Genomic DNA, 20,047 nt, shown 5'->3' on the forward strand with positions numbered 1-20,047 from the left:
GAGACATCCAACGGAGTAGATGACCCCTGGGACGGATAGCTATGTTTCACCTTTCGCTTGTGCTTAGCAGGGCGTGGTAAGTAATTGAAGGCCGCAGAGAACGCCGTCTGTTCAGCGAAATCTGGCAGCCAAAGGGCCCCTATCGCGGGAGGATTAGTAGTGCCCTGGGGAACTGCATGTGTAATTGGAGATGAATGTAGGGAACACACCTCACGGGATGGAGAACCCTCAGAGGTGGACGGCTCAGTTGTACCAAATATCTTATTCTTTTTAGATATTGCAATTTTATCAAAGCATGTGGAACATAGTTGAGCAGTCGGATCCACCGGAACCTCCTCACAATAAACACAGGTATTAGATTTGATTAAAGAGGGAGTACCCTCTAACATATCAGAGTCCTACATAGCTTGCGCTTTTATTACGGACTAGATAGAAATTAAATGGCACCTTTTTACCCCAATGGCCGGGTCACTCACCACCTCCTATGATCCGGACCACAGAGAAAATGCTTTGTTTCCTGCAACCGCCGGTCAAGAAAGAGAAAGTTAAAGAGGCCACACCCGGTCACATGGAGTTTCATGCAGGACCGCCCCTGCACTAACGAGAAAACACGCCAAAAAAGGACGCGTCAATATTTCTCTAAGGAAACCTGACTGCTCACACATTGACAGAGCCTCATCTCACACATGTCGCAGTATTAAACACAAAAAAGAATAATGTGCATAAATCCCCCCCTGTTCAATAATCCCCTTTCCAAGGATATTAACCCTTGATTCTATACAGATAAAAGGAGACACACTGTGACCCTGTCTTCTTGCGTTATCAAATGTGTATAAATGAAACGATCTCTCCAGAAGAGACTAACAGGACTACTTAAAACTCCAGACCCATTCCGAAGAGTACTATCCTCCATAAAAGACTACTCCAAATCTTCCAACACTTCTCTGCCAACCTCCTGCGATGAAAGGCAAAGAATGACTGGGGGATGAAGGGGAGGTATTTAAGCCTTTGCCTCCTCCTGGTGGTCAGGTTCTTAATTCCCACAAGTAATGAATGAAGCCGTGGACTCTCCTCCCATTAAGATGGAAAAAACCCTATTACCCTCACTAATTGAGGTACGGGGATCACCACTCCCATGGCTATCAAATCATCCACGCATCTTAGGCTATCGATTTCTCTGGATTTCCTGAAGTCCTGGATAGGTGGAATCTGTCCCACAGGGGACGACACCAAAATCTTGTATCCCTGAAAAACAATGTCCAGCACCCAGAGGTCCTGGACCGACTGGGTTAAACCTTTTAAAACAGAGAAAGTTTGCCCCCTATGCGCCCTGAGCCCAGGTCGTGGGCGACCCCTTCATATTGACTTATTGTCTGGGGTTGAGTTTTTGGGCTGCTTGTTTTTATTCCACCCCTGGATGGGCTTTCAACCACTCCTAGGCGAGTCTGTCTTAGGCGCCATATCGCTTCTCTTGGTCTATTTCAGAAAGGAACAAAAACGTCCTGCAGCGCTTCCTTTGACCTTACTCCTTTTGTACTGGGGTAGAAAAGCACCTTTTCCCCTGTAACAGTTGCAATAACAGAATCCAGGCCAGGTCCAAAAAGGGATTTCCTTTTGAACAACAATAGTAGTCTGGATTTGGAGACCATGTCCGCTGACCAAGACTTGAGCCATAGGGTCCTCCTGGCTAGTACAGCAAAGCTACAGTTTTTGCCGTTGATATGGACAATCTGAATTATGGCACCACAGATTTTATTATTATTATTATTATTATCAGTTATTTGTAGAGCGCCAACAGATTCCGCAGCGCTGTAAACATAGTCGGTGTACAGGACAGCTTTTGTAGGGGTCAAGTGAGTAAAGGGCCCTGCCGAGAGTTTCACTATTGTAGTCGGCTCTTATGAATCGATCTGTAAACAGCTGGGCCCATAGGCTTACAATCTAAGGGGATCAAGGGGAAAGCAAAGGCGTTAGGAAAGGTTAGTATTGGTTGTATGCATCCCTGAATAGTAGAGTTTTTAGGGAGTGCTTGAAGCTGTTAAAACTAGGGGAGAGTCTTATGGAGCAAGGCAGGGAATTCCACAAGATGGGGGCCAGTCTGGAGAAGTCCTGTAAACGTGAATGTGAGGAAGTAACAAGAGAGGAGGAGATCCTGAGCTGATCGAAGGGGACGGGAGGGAGAGTATCTAGAGACAAGTTCTGAGATGTAGGGCGGAGCAGTGCAGTTGAGAGCTTTATATGTCAGGGTGAGGATTTTATGTTTAATCCTAGAGGCAAGAGGAAGCCAGTGAAGGGACTGGCAGAGAGGTGCAGCAGATGAAGAGCGACGAGTAAGGAAGATGAGCCTGGCAGAGGCATTCATAATGGATTGTAAAGGAGCTATGCGGCAGCTAGGTAGACCAGAGAGGACGGAATTGCAGTAGTCGAGGCGGGAAAGGATGAGAGAGCGGATTAAAATCTTGGTTGTATCTTGTGTAAGGAAATGTCTAATATTAGCAATGTTTTTTTAAGATGGAAGCGGCAGGCTTTAGCCAAGGACTGAATGTGAGGAGTGAAGGAAAGATCTGAGTCAAGTGTGACCCCAAGACATCGGGTGTGCGGGGTAGGGGTAATGATGGAATTATCAACAGTTATAGAAATTTTGGGGGTGGAGACATTGGAAGAAGGGGGAAAAATAAGGAGTTCAGTTTTGGAGAGATTTAGCTTAAGGTAGTGAGAGGACATCCAAGATTATATGTGAGAAAGTCAGTTAGTGACACAGGTTAGTAAGGAAGGAGATAGGTCTGGTGCAGAGAGGTAGATTTGGGTGTCATCGGCATACAAATGGTATTGAAACCCATGGGACTTTATTAAGGAACCTAGTGACGACGTGTAGATTGAAAAGAGAAGGGGACCAAGGACAGAGCCTTGAGGTACCCCAACAGAAAGTGGTAACGGAGCAGAGGATGCCCCGGAGAAGGCTACACTAAACGTACGGTTAGTCAGATAGGAAGAGAACCACGAGAGAGCTGTGTCACAGATGCCAAAGGATTGGAGGGTTTGGAGCAGAAGAGGGTGGTCAACAGTGTCAAAGGCTGCAGACAGGTCAAGGAGGATAAGCAGAGAGAAGTGGCCTTTGGATTTTGCTGTAAGTAGGTCATTGGTAACCTTGACAATTGCTGTCTCTGTAAAATGATGAGAACGAAATCCAGATTGCAGTGGGTCAAGAAGAGAGTTTAGTGTAAGGAAATGGGATAGACGAGCGTAAACTAGCTTTTCGAGGAGCTTTGAGGCAAGAGGGAGTAGGGAAATAGGGCGGTAATTGGAAGGGGAGGTTGGATCAAGGGAAGGTTTTTTGAGGATAGGTGTGACCAGTGCATGTTTTAGAGATGAGGGAAATATACCAGTGCTGAGGGAGAGGTTGAAAATGTGTGTGAGTATGGGGGTGAGGGTAGAAGAGAGGGAGGGGAGTAGCTGTGAGGAGATGGGGTCGAGGGGACAGGTAGTGAGGTGGGAGGACAGTATAAGGGAAGAAACTTCATCCTCATTAACAGGGGCAAAAGAGCTGCATTTTTGGATATTTGGGTGATCGTGAGCTTTTGAGGGGGTGGGAGATTGGAAGTATGTTGAGAGCTGATTTCACTTCTGATGGAGTCAATTTTGTTTTTGAAGTGGCTTGCAAAATCTTGAGCTGAGAGAGAGGTTGTGTTAGGAGGTGGGGGTGGGCGGAGAAGAGTGTTGAATGTGTTGAACAGACATTTAGGGTTAGAGGAAAGAGTAGAGATGAGATGAGATTAGAAAAATATTGTTGCTTATAAAGATTAAGGGCAGAATAGTAGGAGTTCAGGATGAACTTGTAGTGAAGAAAGTCAGCTTAACTCCGAGATTTCCTCCAATGTCGCTCAGCAGTACGGGAGCATCTGCGTAGGTATCGTGTCAGAGGAGTATGCCAGGGCTGAGGATGAGAGTGTGGTTTCTGAGCTAAGGTTGGAGGGGCCAGAGTGTCAATGACCGATGTAAGGGTGGAATTATACTGGCAGATAGATTGGTCAGGGCAGGAAAAGGAGGTGATGGATGAGAGGAGAGGTTTGAGAGAGCTAGCGAGCTGATGCATATCTAGTGACTTAGTGCTTCTGTGAAGTTTGGTGTGAGGGGTAGAGGGAGGGGGAGTTGAAGGTAGGGAAGTGATGTTGCAAGTTAGGAGATGATGGTCAGAGAGAGGAAAAGGGGAGTTTGTTAAATTTGAAAGAGTGCATCGATAGGTGAAAATCAGATCAAGAGAATGACCATCTTTGTGATTAGGAGAGTCAGTCCATTGTGACAGGCCGAAAGAGGAAGTCAGTTGAAGAAGTTTTATTGCAGAGAAGGCATTGGGATTGTCAAGAGGGATGTTAAAGTCGCCAAGAATGAGGGCAGGGGTGTCTGAGCGAAGGAAATAAGAAAGCCAGGCAGCAAAGTGATCTTTAAGGCCTGTATACGCCCCTTGATCTCCTCCAAGGTGGATTCTACTGTAACTAAATCCAACAAGGATTCACACCAAAATCTTGAGGCTCTAGCCACGGCAGCAATGCTTACTGCTGGTTGGAACAGGAAGCATGACTGAAGGAAGACCTTCCTTAAATATCCTAACTTACATATTCATAGGGTCCTTTTAAGGATGTGCTATCCTCCAGCAGGATAGTAGCGAGTTCAGCCAGAGTGCAAATGGTGCCGTCAACCTTGGACACAGTATTCCAAGCTTCCATATGCTAAGTTGGCACATTTTTCTAAAGGTCAAAGAGGGAGAAAAGGGCACCCCTGGCTTCTCCCATTCCTTTAAAATTATCTCCGCTACCACAGAAGGCACCAGGAACACATATGGGGTTCTGAGCTTAGGACCAAATCGAGTCTCTGTATCAGATTTTCCTCAGAAGGCTTTGACACTCAAGTCAAAATTAAACTTTCATTATTCAGATAGAGCATGCAATTTTAAACAACTTTCCAATTTACTTCCATTAACAAAATGTGAACAGTCTTTTTATATTTAAACTTTTTGAGTCACCAGATCCTACTGAGCATGTGCAAGAATTCACAGAATAAGCGTGTATGCATTTGTGATTGGCTGATGGCTGTCACATGGTACAGGGCGAGTATAGACAACTTAAAATTGTCAGAAAAAAAAATCTACTACTCATTTGAAGTTCAGACTAAGTGCTATTGCATTGTCTTGTTATCTTGCATTTTTTGATTATGCAAATCTACTGTGTTCACTGGTCCTTTAACCCCTTAAGGACCACAACACTCTTCCATTTTCTGACCGTTTGGGACCAGGGCTATTTTTACATTTTTGAGGTGTTTGTGTTTAGCTGTAATTTTCCTCTTACTCATTTACTGTACCCACACATTATATACAGTTTTTCTCGCCATTAAATGGACTTTCTAAAGATACCATTATTTTCATATCTTATAATTTGTATCTTGTATTGTATTGTTTCTCCATTGTACTTTTACCTTTGTACCCATGGGCAGCGCTGCAGAATCTGTTGGCGCTTTATAAATAAAGAATAATAATAAAATAATAACTGGAAAAGTAATTTGAAAAGTTATTATTCTAAAAATGAAAAACATTATTTAAATTGGCCTTACTAACTAGCGATTTAAATTGTGATTTAAATCAAATCCACCCTGTTTTCACATCATGTCACATATCACAATTTATTAAGGCTGGTATAACAGAGCAAATATAGGTGATATGATCTCAATTGTTATGCTGCAACTAAATAAGCATTATAAACTTCTTGTGTAAATCTGTTTAGTTTGGGTACAGAGGTTCAGGTACCACTGATGCAGACAAATATTTAACGCACACACTCAAGTTATTAAATTAATTATAGGCTCTTTTAACCTTATATTTATCTTGCTAGCTAGTAAGTTTGTTAGCTGGCAACCTGTTGATATATGAATTAAGACTAATTTGAGAATATGCATAAGTAATTAAAATATACAACAGGGCTTTAGTCACTAAAGGTCAGACCTTTGTCTCCAGTGACTGACTTCACAGTGTCTAATAAAATGCACTATACGGTCTGAGATGCCTGGCTCTTTCTAATGGAAATACCAAACTTAGTGCTTCTGTTGAGAGTGGGTAGCATTTAGTTCTAATTATGTGTTTTAAATCCTGTCACAATTCCTGAGAAGATGCAAAATATTTTTATACTGTTTTAGCCCAGCACCTTGGTATTTTTGTTGTGTTTTAGTTAAAGAAGCTTGTTCTGTAATTTTGGAATAAAGATTGAATTATAATTATAAGTGCTGTGGACAGTCGTTGTTACTTAGTTAAAGTAATGGTAAACTCTTCCCTTTTTAAAATCAGATCTAGAATTTTAGTGATATTTTATATGGAGTTTAATTCATCAGTTGTAATGAAGATGCACTATAACTTACTTTTTAATATTGATATGAAATTTAAATACCCCACGCTCCGCTGCCCACTTCTAGAGTAAATTTTTCTATGAGCTAAAGGTTGAATTGTTGTCCAATCATCGCTCTACCCATATGGCACTTTTGTTGTAGCTATAGCACTGATTGGAGAACAATTCAAATTGTTAGCTCACAGAAAAATTTAGTTTTTAAGTGGGTGGCAGAGCATTTGAATTTTATATCCCTTTAAAAATACTACAGCTGTATAACAGTTTACCCTTATCTCACATTCACTCTTCTCTGGAGTTTTTATATAACAAAACATGTATTTTGCTCTAAGATTTTAAAGACACATTCAAAAACACTACTTAAATAAAGTGTGGAAAAATGCACATACCAGATATAATTTTGGGTGTCTGGATTTCAACAAACCCCTTTTTAGTAAGGGTATCTCTGAAGAGCTGACAGATACCAGACTGGAGCCCAAACACAGCTTGACTGGTGGATGTCTGCAAGAGAAAGACTTCATAATAAAGAAAAACTGATGTACCTAAGGTGATAATGGTCATTAAAATCTACAAGACGATAAAGATACTACTTACAATAAATAATTGTTTATTTCTGCATTGGTAACATATGGTTTGAATAACTGGATTTGGTGTTGCTTGGAGAATACAGAAATGTTCTTGACATCTCTGGAACATCACTAATTCCTTCACATAACTCATCTTTGCACAGCTGGCCTTAACATACAACCATGTCAGGTATCGTACTTTAGTGGCTAACATTTTTGAGAGCATATGCACACTGTATTGAAGTTTCATGTGGTCAGTCACATTTGAAAACGGCAGCAGTGGAAAATCTACGCATACTTACCCAGTTTTTGTTGGCCATACTGTCAGCTGCTAGTGCAATTTAGCCTGATAGATGATTTTGTGACATAATTTATGCTTAACTGATAAATTAATTTTGTTCATGGTGGTGAGAGTCCACAATCCATTACTCCTAGGAATTACTCTTCCTGGCCACTAGGAGGAGACAGATTCCCAAACCCCAAGAGCTCTATAAAACCCCTCCCACCTTACTTAAATTGTTTTGTCTTTGTGTCTGCTGGAGGAAGGTGAAGAATGAATATGTGCATGTTATTCTTCAGTTAGAGGAGTTCTCAGATTGAGTTGAGGCCCATTTCCCCTCATAGTGCAGTGTTTGTCAGAGGGTTGAGTACGGAGTAAGGCTAGTGACTCACCTCATGAGAATTAAGTCACAAGCCTTCCACCGCTCTCGCAGGGACTTGTCCTTTGACGACTCCTGTTGGGTCATCAGTATACTCTTTTCTCCATATTCTCTGCTGATATGTTTCACAACTGGTTAGGCTTACTACTAATTTCCCAGTAGTTAAGTTTCTATTAGTAAGTATTGTTTTAAATATTTGGCCCTCTATAAGCCTTTGGGTAATAATAATAAATATATATATATCCATATCACGGAAGACTTATAGACTGCCAAATATTTAAAACATTTCCAGGTACTTTGCGAGGTCCAGGGATCCTCAGGTGGAGTTTGTAGATGCTCGTTGGTCCTTTCAGCTTACCTGTGTGTTTCCTACTCTGGTTATTCTTTCCAAAGTAATTTCCAAGATCAAGCAAGAGGAGTCATCAGCTTGGTCTCGCAGGGTTTGGTATGCAGATCTAGTAGAGATGTCCAGTTGCCCTCCATGGCCTCTTCCTCTGCAGCCAGGCTTAAGGTCTGTATTTCCATCCGGATCTCAAGTTTCTGAGCTTGATGGCATGGAGATTGAACAGTTAGTTCTTAGGCAGAGGGGTTTTTCAGATTCTGTGGTTAAGACTCTGATCCAGGCTCGTAAGCCTGTGACAAGGAAGATTTATCATCATTTTTCATGGTGTATGGATCATGGCTTTTCCAAGAATTCTTTCTGAATTCCTAGAATTTTGCAGTTCTTACAGGATGTTTTGGAAAAGGGCTTTTATTGTCAGTTCTTTGAAAAGGGCAGGTTTCTGCTCTTTCAGTTTTGTCCCATAGGAAGATTGACAATCTTCCTGTCATTCATAGTTTTGTTCAGACTTTGGTACCTATTAAGCAAACTTCTCCAACTTTTGAGTTATATTTGAGTGGTGAACTTTGTTTCTCTGTGAAAAAATATGTTTGTTTACTTTGTCCCGGCCTTATTTGTCATTACTCTTGGACTTATTTGTCATTAGTATTAGTTCCCAGAAGTAATGGATCGTGGACTCTCACCACCTGTATGGGGGGGGGGGGGGGAGAGAGAGAACACATAATTTATGCATACCTGATAAATTAATTTCTATCATGGTGGTGAGAGTCCACGAGACACCACCCTTGCTTTTGTTGATGTTTTTTTTTGTTTTTGGCACACATTTTTTCCCCTGCGCCTATTTTGCTCATATTCCTTTTCCGACATTTCTTGCTTGGCTATATGTCCGACTCTTTTCCAGTAAGGTGGCAGAGGGGGTTTTATAGAACTCTTGGGGTTTGGGAATCTTTGCCTCCTGCTAGTGACCAGGAAGAGAAATTCCCAGAAGTAATGGATAGAGGACTCTCATCACCATGAAAGAAAACATAATTTATGTAAGAACTTACCTGATAAATTCATTTCTTTCATATTAGCAAGAGTCCATGAGCTAGTGACGTATGGGATATACATTCCTACCAGGAGGGGCAAAGTTTCCCAAACCTCAAAATGCTTATAAATACACCCCTCACCACACCCACAAATCAGTTTAACGAATAGCCAAGAAGTGGGGTGATAAGAAAAAAGTGCGAAGCATAAATATAAGGAATTGGAATAATTGTGCTTTATACAAAAAAATCATAACCAGCACAAAAAAGGGTGGGCCTCATGGACTCTTGCTAATATGAAAGAAATGAATTTATCAGGTAAGTTCTTACATAAATTATGTTTTCTTTCATGTAATTAGCAAGAGTCCATGAGCTAGTGACGTATGGGATAATGACTACCCAAGATGTGGATCTTCCACACAAGAGTCACTAGAGAGGGAGGGATAAAATAAAGACAGCCAATTCCGCTGAAAAAAATCCACACCCAAAAATAAAGTTTAAATCTTATAAAGAAAAAAACTGAAAATATAAGCAGAAGATTCAAACTGAAATAGCTGCCTGAAGTACTTTTCTACCAAAAACAGCTTCAGAAGAAGAAAACACATCAAAATGGTAGAATTTAGTAAAAGTATGCAAAGAAGACCAAGTTGCTGCTTTGCAAATCTGATCAACCGAAGCTTCATTCCTAAACGCCCAGGAAGTAGAAACTGACCTAGTAGAATGAGCTGTAATCCTTTGAGGCGGAGTTTTACCCGACTCGACATAAGCATGATGAATTAAAGATTTCAACCAAGATGCCAAAGAAATGGCAGAGGCCTTCTGACCTTTCCTAGAACCGGAAAAGGTAACAAATAGACTAGAAGTCTTTCTGAAATTCTTAGTAGCTTCAACATAATATTTCAAAGCTCTAACTACATCCAAAGAATGCAATGATTTCTCCTTAGAATTCTTAGGATTAGGACATAATGAAGGAACCACAATTTCTCTACTAATGTTGTTAGAATTCACAACCGTAGGTAAAAATTTAAAAGAAGTTCGCAACACCGCCTTATCCTGGTGAAAAATCAGAAAAGGAGACTCACAAGAAAGAGCAGATAATTCAGAAACTCTTCTGGCAGAAGAGATGGCCAAAAGGAACAAAACTTTCCAAGAAAGTAATTTAATGTCCAATGAATGCATAGGTTCAAACGGAGGAGCTTGAAGAGCCCCCAAAACCAAATTCAAACTCCAAGGAGGAGAAATTGACTTAATGACAGGTTTTATACGAACCAAAGCTTGTACAAAACAATGAATATCAGGAAAATTAGCAATCTTTCTGTGAAAAAGAACAGAAAGGGAAGAGATTTGTCCTTTCAAGGAACTTGCAGACAAACCTTTATCCAAACCATCCTGAAGAAACTTGAAAATTCTCGGAACTCTAAAAGAATGCCAGGAAAAATGATGAGAAAGACACCAAGAAATATAAGTCTTCCAGACTCTATAATATATCTCCCTAGATACGGATTTACGAGCCTGTAACATAGTATTAATCACAGAGTCAGAGAAACCTCTTTGACTAAGAATCAAGCGTTCAATCTCCACACCTTTAAATTTAAGGATTTGAGATCCTGATGGAAAAAAGGACCTTGCGACAGAAGGTCTGGTCTTAACGGAAGACTCCACGGTTGGCAAGAGGCCATCCGGACAAGATCCGCATACAAAAACCTGTGAGGCCATGCTGGAGCTACCAGCAGAACAAACGAGCATTCCTTCAGAATCTTGGAGATTACTCTTGGAAGAAGAACTAGAGGCGGAAAGATATAGGCAGGATGATACTTCCAAGGAAGTGACAATGCATCCACTGCTTCCGCTTGAGGATCCCTGGATCTGGACAGATACCTGGGAAGTTTCTTGTTTAAATGAGAGGCCATCAGATCTATTTCTGGAAGTCCCCACATTTGAACAATCTGAAGAAATACCTCTGGGTGAAGAGACCATTCGCCCGGATGTAACGTTTGGCGACTGAGATAATCCGCTTCCCAATTGTCTATACCTGGGATATGAACCGCAGAAACTAGACAGGAGCTGGATACCGCCCATACCAGAATTCGAGATACTTCTTTCATAGCCAGAGGACTGTGAGTCCCTCCTTGATGATTGATGTATGCCACAGTTGTGACATTGTCTGTCTGAAAACAAATGAACGATTCTCTCTTTAGAAGAGGCCATGACTGAAGAGCTCTGAAAATTGCACGGAGTTCCAAAATATTGATCGGTAATCTCACCTCCTGAGATTCCCAAACCCCTTGTGTTGTCAGAGACCCCCACACAGCTCCCCAACCTGTAAGACTTGCATCTGTTGAAATTACAGTCCAGGTCGGAAGAACAAAAGAAGCCCCCTGAACTAAACGATGGTGATCTGTCCACCACGTCAGAGAGTGTCGTACAATCGGTTTTAAAGATATTAATTGAGATATCTTTGTGTAATCCCTGCACCACTGGTTCAGCATACAGAGCTGAAGAGGTCGCATGTGAAAACGAGCAAAGGGGATCGCGTCCGATGCAGCAGTCATAAGACCTAGAATTTCCATGTATAAGGCTACCGAAGGGAATGATTGTGACTGAAGGTTTCGACAAGCTGATATCAATTTTAGACGTCTCTTGACTGTCAAAGACAGAGTCATGGACACTGAATCTATCTGGAAACCTAAAAAGGTTACCCTTGTCTGAGGAATCAATTAACTTTTTGGTAAATTGATCCTCCAACCATGATCTTGAAGAAACAACACAAGTCGGTTCGTATGAGATTCTGCTAAATGTGAAGACTGAGCAAGTACCAAGATATCGTCCAAATAAGGAAATACCACAATACCCTGTTCTCTGATTACAGACAGAAGGGCACCGAGAACCTCTGTAAAAATTCTTGGAGCTGTTGCTAGGCCAAACGGTAGAGCCACAAACTGGTAATGCTCGTCTAGGAAAGAGAATCTCAGAAACTGATAGTGATCTGGATGAATCGGAATATGCAGATATGCATCCTGTAAATCTATTGTGGACATATAATGCCCTTGCTGAACAAAAGGCAGGATAGTCCTTACAGTTACCATTTTGAATGTTGGTATCCTTACATAACGATTCAATATTTTTAGATCCAGAACTGGTCTGAAGGAATTCTCCTTCTTTGGTACAATGAAGAGATTTGAATAAAACCCCAGCCCCTGTTCCAGAACTGGAACTGGCATAATTACTCCAGCCAACTCTAGATCTGAAACACAATTCAGAAATGCTTGAGCCTTCGCTGGGTTTACTGGGACACGGGAAAGAACAAATCTCTTTGCAGGAGGCCTTATCTTGAAGCCAATTCTGTAACCTTCTGAAACAATGTTCTGAATCCAAAGATTGTGAACGGAATTGATCCAAATTTCTTTGAAAAAACGTAATCTGCCCCCTACCAGCTGAGCTGGAATGAGGGCCGCACCTTCATGTGGACTTAGGAGCTGGCTTTGGTTTTTTAAAAGGCTTGGATTTATTCCAGACTGGAGATGGTTTCCAAACTGATACCGCTCCTGAGGATGAAGGATCAGGCTTTTGTTCCTTGTTGTGACGAAAGGAACGAAAACGATTATTAGACCTAAATTTACCTTTAGATTTTTTATCCTGTGGTAAAAAAGTTCCTTTCCCTCCAGTAACAGTTGAGATAATAGAATCCAACTGAGAACCAAATAATTTATTACCCTGGAAAGAAAGGGAAAGCAGAGTAGACTTAGAAGACATATCAGCATTCCAAGTTTTAAGCCATAAAGCTCTTCTAGCTAAAATAGCTAGATACATATACCTGACATCAACTCTAATGATATCAAAGATGGCATCACAAATAAAATTATTAGCATGTTGAAGAAGATTAATAATGCTATGAGAATTATGATCTGTTACTTGTTGCGCTAAAGCTTCTAACCAAAAAGTTGAAGCCGCAGCAACATCCGCTAAAGATATAGCAGGTCTAAGAAGATTACCTGAACACAAGTAAGCTTTTCTTAGAAAGGATTCAATGTTCCTATCTAAAGGATCCTTAAAGGAAGTACCATCTGCCGTAGGAATAGTAGTACGCTTAGCAAGAGTAGAGACAGCCCCATCAACCTTAGGGATTTTGTCCCAAAACTCTAATCTGTCAGATGGCACAGGATATAATTGCTTTAAAACGTTTAGAAGGAGTAAATGAATTACCCAAATTATTCCATTCCCTGGAAATTATTTCAGAAATAGCATCAGGGACAGGAAAAACTTCTGGAATAACTACAGGAGATTTAAAAACCTTATCTAAACGTTTAGATTTAGTATCAAGAGGACTAGAATCCTCTATTTCTAATGCAATTAGGACTTCTTTAAGTAAAGAACGAATAAATTCCATTTTAGATAAATATGAAGATTTATCAGCATCAACCTCTGAGACAGAATCCTCTGAACCAGAAGAACCATTATCAGAATCAGAATGATGATGTTCATTTAAAAATTCATCTGAAAAATGAGAAGTTTTAAAAGACTTTTTACGTTTACTAGAAGGAGGAATAACAGACATAGCCTTCTTAATGGATTTAGAAACAAAATCTCTTATGTTATCAGGAACACTCCGAGCATTAGATGTTGACGGAACAGCAACAGGTAATGTAACAGTACTAAAGGAAATATTATCTGCATTAACAAGTTTGTCATGACAATCAGTACAAACAACAGCTGGAGGAACAGATACCATAAGTTTACAGCAGATACACTTAGCTTTGGTAGATCCAGCACCAGGCAGCGATTTTCCAGAAGTATCTTCTGACTCAGTGTTAACGTGGGACATCTTGCAATATGTAATAGAAAAAACAACATATAAAGCAAAATTGATCAAATTCCTTAAATGACAGTTTCAGGAATGGGAAAAAATGCCAGTGAACAAGCTTCTAGCAACCAGAAGCAATAAATAATGAGACTTAAATAATGTGGAGACAATAGTGACGCCCATATTTTTTTAGCGCCAAAAAAGACGCCTACATTATTTGGCGCCTAAATGCTTTTGGCGCCAAAAATGACGCCACATCCAGAACGCCGACACTTTTGGCGCAAAAAAACGTAAAAAATGACGCAACTTCCGGCGACACGTATGACGCCGGAAACAGAAAAAAATTTTTGCGCCAAAAAAGTCAGCGCCAAGAATGACGCAATAAAAACATAATTTATGCTTACCTGATAAATTTATTTCTCTTGTAGTGTAGTCAGTCCACGGGTCATCCATTACTTATGGGATTATATCTCTTCCCAACAGGAAGTTGCAAGAGGATCACCCAAGCAGAGCTGCTATATAGCTCCTCCCCTCACATGTCATATCCAGTCATTCGACCGAAACCAGACGAGAAAGGAGAAACCATAGGGTGCAGTGGTGACTGGAGTTTAATTAAAATTTAGGTCTGCCTTAAAAGACAGGGCGGGCCGTGGACTGACTACACTACAAGAGAAATAAATTTATCAGGTAAGCATAAATTATGTTTTCTCTTGTTAAGTGTAGTCAGTCCACGGGTCATCCATTACTTATGGGATACCAATACCAAAGCTAAAGTACACGGATGATGGGAGGGACAAGGCAGGGACTTTAAACGGAAGGAACCACTGCCTGAAGCACCTTTCTCCCAAAAATAGCCTCCGAAGAAGCAAAAGTGTCAAATTTGTAAAATTTTGAAAAAGTGTGAAGTGAAGACCAAGTTGCAGCCTTGCAAATCTGTTCAACAGAGGCCTCATTTTTAAAGGCCCAAGCTCTAGTGGAATGAGCTGTAATTCTTTCAGGAGGCTGCTGTCCAGCAGTCTCATAGGCTAAAAGTATTATGCTACGAAGCCAAAAGGAGAGAGAGGTAGCCGAAGCCTTTTGACCTCTCCTCTGTCCAGAGTAAACGACAAACAGGGAAGAAGTTTGACGAAAATCTTTAGTTGCTTGCAAATAGAACTTCAGGGCACGGACTACGTCCAGATTATGCAAAAGTCGTTCCTTCTTCGAAGAAGGATTAGGGCATAGAGATGGAACAACAATCTCTTGATTGATATTCCTGTAAGAAACTACCTTAGTTAAAAACCCAGGTTTAGTACGCAGAACCACCTTGTCTAAATGAAAAATCAGATAAGGAGAATCACAGTGTAGGGCAGATAACTCAGAGACTCTTCGAGCCGAGGAAATAGCCATCAAAAACATGGAGGGTTTCAAACGGAACACCTTGAAGAACTTTAAGAACTAAGTTTAAACTCCACGGCGGAGCAACAGTCTTAAACACAGGCTTAATCCTAGCCAAAGCCTGACAAAAAGCCTGAACGTCTGGGACATCTGCCAGACGTTTGTGTAACAGAATAGACAGAGCAGAAATCTGTCCCTTTAATGAACTGGCAGATAAACCCTTTTCTAAACCCTCTTGTAGAAAAGACAAAATCCTAGGAATCCTAACTTTACTCCATGAGTAACTCTTGGATTCACACCAATATAAGTATTTACACCATATTTTATGGTAAATTTTTCTGGTAATAGGTTTCCGAGCCTGTATTAAGGTATCAATAACTGACTCCGAGAAGCCACGCTTTGACAGAATCAAGCGTTCAATCTCCATGCAGTCAGCCTCAGAGAAATTAGATCTGGATGGTTGAAAAGACCCTGAATTAGAAGGTCCTGTCTCAGAGGTAGAGACCCTGGTGGACAGGACGACATGCCCACTAGATCTGCATACCAGGTCCTGCATGGCCACGCAGGTGCTATCAGAATCACCGATGCTCTCTCCTGTTTGATCTTGGCAATCAGCCGAGGAAGCAGCGGAAATGGTGGAAACACATAAGCCATGTTGAAAACCCAAGGGGCTGCTAGAGCATCTATCAGCGCCGCTCCCGGGTCCCTGGACCTGGATCCGTAGCAAGGAAGTTTGGCATTCTGTCGAGAAGCCATGAGATCCAGTTCCGGTTTGCCCCAACGATGAATTAGTTGAGCGAAGACCTCCGGATGAAGTTCCCACTCCCCCGGATGAAAAGTCTGGCGACTTAGGAAGTCCGCCTCCCAGTTCTCCACGCCTGGGATATAGATCGCTGACAGGTGGCAAGAGTTGGACTCTGCCCAGCGAATTATCTTTGATACTTCCAACATCGCTAGGGAACTCCTGGTTCCCCCTTGATGGTTGATGTAAGCCACAGTCGTGATATTGTCCGACTGAAATCTGATGAACCTCAGTGTTGCCAACTGAGGCCAAGCTAGAGCATTGGATATCGCTCTTAATTCCAGAATATTTATTGGAAGGAGTTTCTCCTCCTGAGTCCACGATCCCTGAGCCTTCAGGGAGTTCCAGACTGCGCCCCAACCTAGAAGGCTGGCATCTGTTGTTACAATCGTCCAATCTGGCCTGCGAAAGGTCATCCCTTTGGCCAGATGGAGTCGAGAAAGTCACCAGAGAAGAGAATCCCTGGTCTCTTGATCCAGATTTATTAGAGGGGACAAATCTGAGTAATCCCCATTCCACTGACTGAGCATGCATAATTGCAGCGGTCTGAGATGCAGGCACGCAAATGGTACTATGTCCATTGCTGCTACCATTAAGCCGATTACTTCCATGCACTGGGCTACTGACGGGTGTGGAATGGAATGAAGGGCACGGCAAGTATTTAGAAGTTTTGATAACCTGGCCTCCGTCAGGAAAATTTTCATCTCTACAGAATCTATAAGAGTCCCTAAGAAGGGAACCCTTGTGAGTGGTAATAGAGAACTCTTTTCCACGTTCACCTTCCACCCATGCGACCTCAGAAATGCCAGAACTATCTCTGTATGAGACTTGGCAATTTGAAAACTTGACGCTTGTATCAGAATGTCGTCTAGGTACGGAGCCACTGCTATGCCTCGCGGTCTTAGTACTGCCAGAAGTGAGCCCAGAACCTTTGTAAAGATTCTTGGGGCCGTAGCTAACCCGAAGGGAAGAGCTACAAACTGGTAATGCCTGTCTAGGAAGGCAAATCTTAGATACCGATAATGAACCTTGTGAATCGGTATGTGAAGGTAAGCATCCTTTAAGTCCACTGTGGTCATGTACTGACCCTCTTGGATCATGGGTAGGATGGTTCGAATAGTTTCCATTTTGAATGATGGAACTCTTAGGAACTTGATTAGGATCTTTAAGTCCAAGATTGGTCTGAAGGTTCCCTCTTTCTTGGGAACCACAAACAGATTTGAATAAAATCCTTGCCCTTGTTCCGTCCGCGGAACTGGGTGGATCACCCCCATTAATAAGAGGTCTTGTACACAGCGTAGAAACGCCTCTTTCTTTATTTGGTTTGCTGATAACCTTGAAAGATGAAATCTCCCTTGTGGAGGAGAAGCTTTGAAGTCCAGAAGATGTCCCTGAGATATTATCTCCAACGCCCAGGGATCCTGGACATCTCTTGCCCAAGCTTGGGCGAAGAGAGAAAGTCTGCCCCCCACTAGATCCGTTTCCGGACAGGGGGCCCTCACTTCATGCTGTCTTAGGGGCAGCAGCAGGTTTTCTGGCCTGCTTGCCCTTGTTCCAGGACTGGTTGCTTTTCCAACCCTGTCTGTAACGAGTAGCAGTCCCTTCCTGTTTTGGAGAGGAGGAAGTTGATGCTGCTCCTGCCTTGAAATTACGAAAGGCACGAAAATTAGACTGTTTGGCCTTTGATTTGGCCCTGTCCTGAGGAAGGGAGTGACCCTTACCTCCAGTAATGTCAGCAATAATTTCTTTCAAGCCGGGCCCGAATAAGGTTTGCCCTTTGAAAGGAATATTAAGCAATTTAGATTTAGAAGTTACATCTGCTGACCAGGATTTAAGCCATAGCGCTCTGCGCGCCTGGATGGCGAATCCGGAGTTCTTAGCCGTTAGTTTGGTTAAATGCACCACGGCATCCGAAACAAATGCATTAGCTAGCTTAAGGGCTTTAAGCTTGTTCATAATCTCATCCAATGGTGCTGTGCGAATAGCCTCTTCCAGAGACTCAAACCAGAATGCTGCCGCAGCAGTGACGGGCACAATGCATGCAAGGGGCTGTAATATAAAACCTTTTTGAACAAACATTTTCTTACGGTAACCTTCTAATTTTTTATCCATTGGATCTGAGAAAGCACAACTATCCTCCACCGGGATAGTGGTACGCTTGGCTAAAGTAGAAACTGCTCCATCCACCTTAGGGACCGTCTGCCAAAAGTCTCGTGTGGTGGCGTCTATTGGGAACATTTTTCTAAATATCGGAGGAGGGGAAAAAGGCACACCGGGTCTATCCCACTCCTTGCTAATAATCTCTGTAAGCCTTTTAGGTATAGGAAAAACGTCAGTACACACCAGTACCGCATAGTATTTATCCAGCCTACATAATTTCTCTGGGATTGCCACCGTGTCGCAATCATTCAGAGCCGCTAACACCTCCCCTAGCAATACACGGAGGTTCTCAAGCTTAAATTTAAAATTTGAAATTTCTGAATCCGGTCTCCCCGGATCAGATCCGTCACCCACAGAATGAAGCTCTCCGTCCTCATGTTCTGCAAATTGTGACGCAGTATCGGACATGGCTCTCGTGTCATCGGCGCGCTCTGTCCTAAACCCAGAGCTATCGCACTTGCCTCTTAACTCAGGCAAATTAGATAATACTTCTTTCATAACATTAGCCATATCATGCAAAGTGATTTGTAAGGGCCTTGATGTACTTGGCGCCACAATCTCACGCACCTCCTGAGCGGGAGGCGAAGGTACTGACACGTGAGGAGAGTTAGTCGGCATAACTTCCCCCTCGATGTCTGGTGATAATTTCTTTACCGGTAAAGACTGACTTTTATTTAAAGTAGCATTAATACAATTGGTACACAAATTTCTATTGGGCTCCACATTGGCTTTTAAACATAATGAACAAGTAGATTCATCTGTATCAGACATGTTTAAACAGACTAGCAATGAAGACTAGCAAGCTTGGAAAAAATCTTTCAGTGAATTTACAAGCAATAGAAAAAACGCAGCAGCGCTTTTAAAAACACAAAAAAACTGTCACAGTTGAAATAACAATGAACTAATTCAGTTATAGCCAACAATTTTAACAGTAAATGTATGATTTTAGCAGAGGATTGCACCCACTAGCAAACGGATGATTAACCCCTCAATACCCACAACTGGATAATCAATTTTAGATTTAACGTTTTTCTCACAGTCAAACACACTGTCACAGGTCTGCTGTGACTGATTACCTCCCTCAAAAATGAATTTTGAAGACCCCTGAGCTCTCTGGAGACGTCCTGGATCGAGGAGGAAAAAGCAGGAAGACTGTGCTAGAATTTTATCTGCGCAACAAGGCGCTAAAAAAAAGGCCCCTCCCACTCATATTACAACAGTTGGAGACCTGTTACAATGGTTTTTTATGCAGAAATAAACGTTAGCCATGTGGAAAAAAATCATGCCCAAAAAGATTTATCACCAAAGTACCTTACAAAACGAATAACATGCCAGTAAACGTTTTTAAAAAAAAACAACTTTTCCAGTGTTATGCAAAGTTATCACTAAGCCTGCTACCAGTCGCTTCTACTGCAGTTAAGGCTTATACATTTATTTCAGTATTAACAGTATTTTCTCAGTCAAATTCTAGTCCCTAGAAAATAACTCAACTGCGCATACATTTAACAGCCTGATACCAGTCACTACTACTGCATTAAAGGCTGTACTTACATCATATGGGTAACAGCAGTGTTTTCTTAGTCAATTCCATTCCTAGAAAATATTATACTGCACATACCTCATTTGCGGGGGACCCCGCATGCTATTCCCTTTTCTGAAGTTACCCCTCCTCAGAATGTGCGAGAACAGCCAGTAGATCTTAGTTACGTCTGCTAAGATCAAAGAAAACGCAGGCAGATTTTCTTCTTCTAAATACTGCCTGAGAGAAAAAACAGCACACTCCGGTGCCATTTTAAAATAACAAACTTTTGATTGAAGAATTAAGTAAAAAACTCCTATCTCCTCTCACAACCTCCTTTGTTGAGACTTGCAAGAGAATGACTGGATATGACATGTGAGGGGAGGAGCTATATAGCAGCTCTGCTTGGGTG

The 20,047-nt window shown here is 41.8% G+C and overlaps 1 protein-coding gene across 1 annotated transcript in view; it reads right to left on the bottom strand.

The window, feature by feature from the left end:
* The window catches only part of DARS1 (aspartyl-tRNA synthetase 1), a 436,414-nt gene that overhangs the window by 102,140 nt on the left and 314,227 nt on the right, over positions 1 to 20,047 (bottom strand). The window contains exon 10 of the mRNA XM_053698254.1: positions 6,776 to 6,887. Within this exon, the coding sequence (XP_053554229.1) occupies positions 6,776 to 6,887 (112 nt within the window). The remainder of the gene's footprint in view (positions 1 to 6,775; positions 6,888 to 20,047) is intronic.

Source organism: Bombina bombina, chromosome 1, assembly GCF_027579735.1.
Source record: "Bombina bombina isolate aBomBom1 chromosome 1, aBomBom1.pri, whole genome shotgun sequence".
Taxonomy (NCBI): domain Eukaryota; kingdom Metazoa; phylum Chordata; class Amphibia; order Anura; family Bombinatoridae; genus Bombina; species Bombina bombina.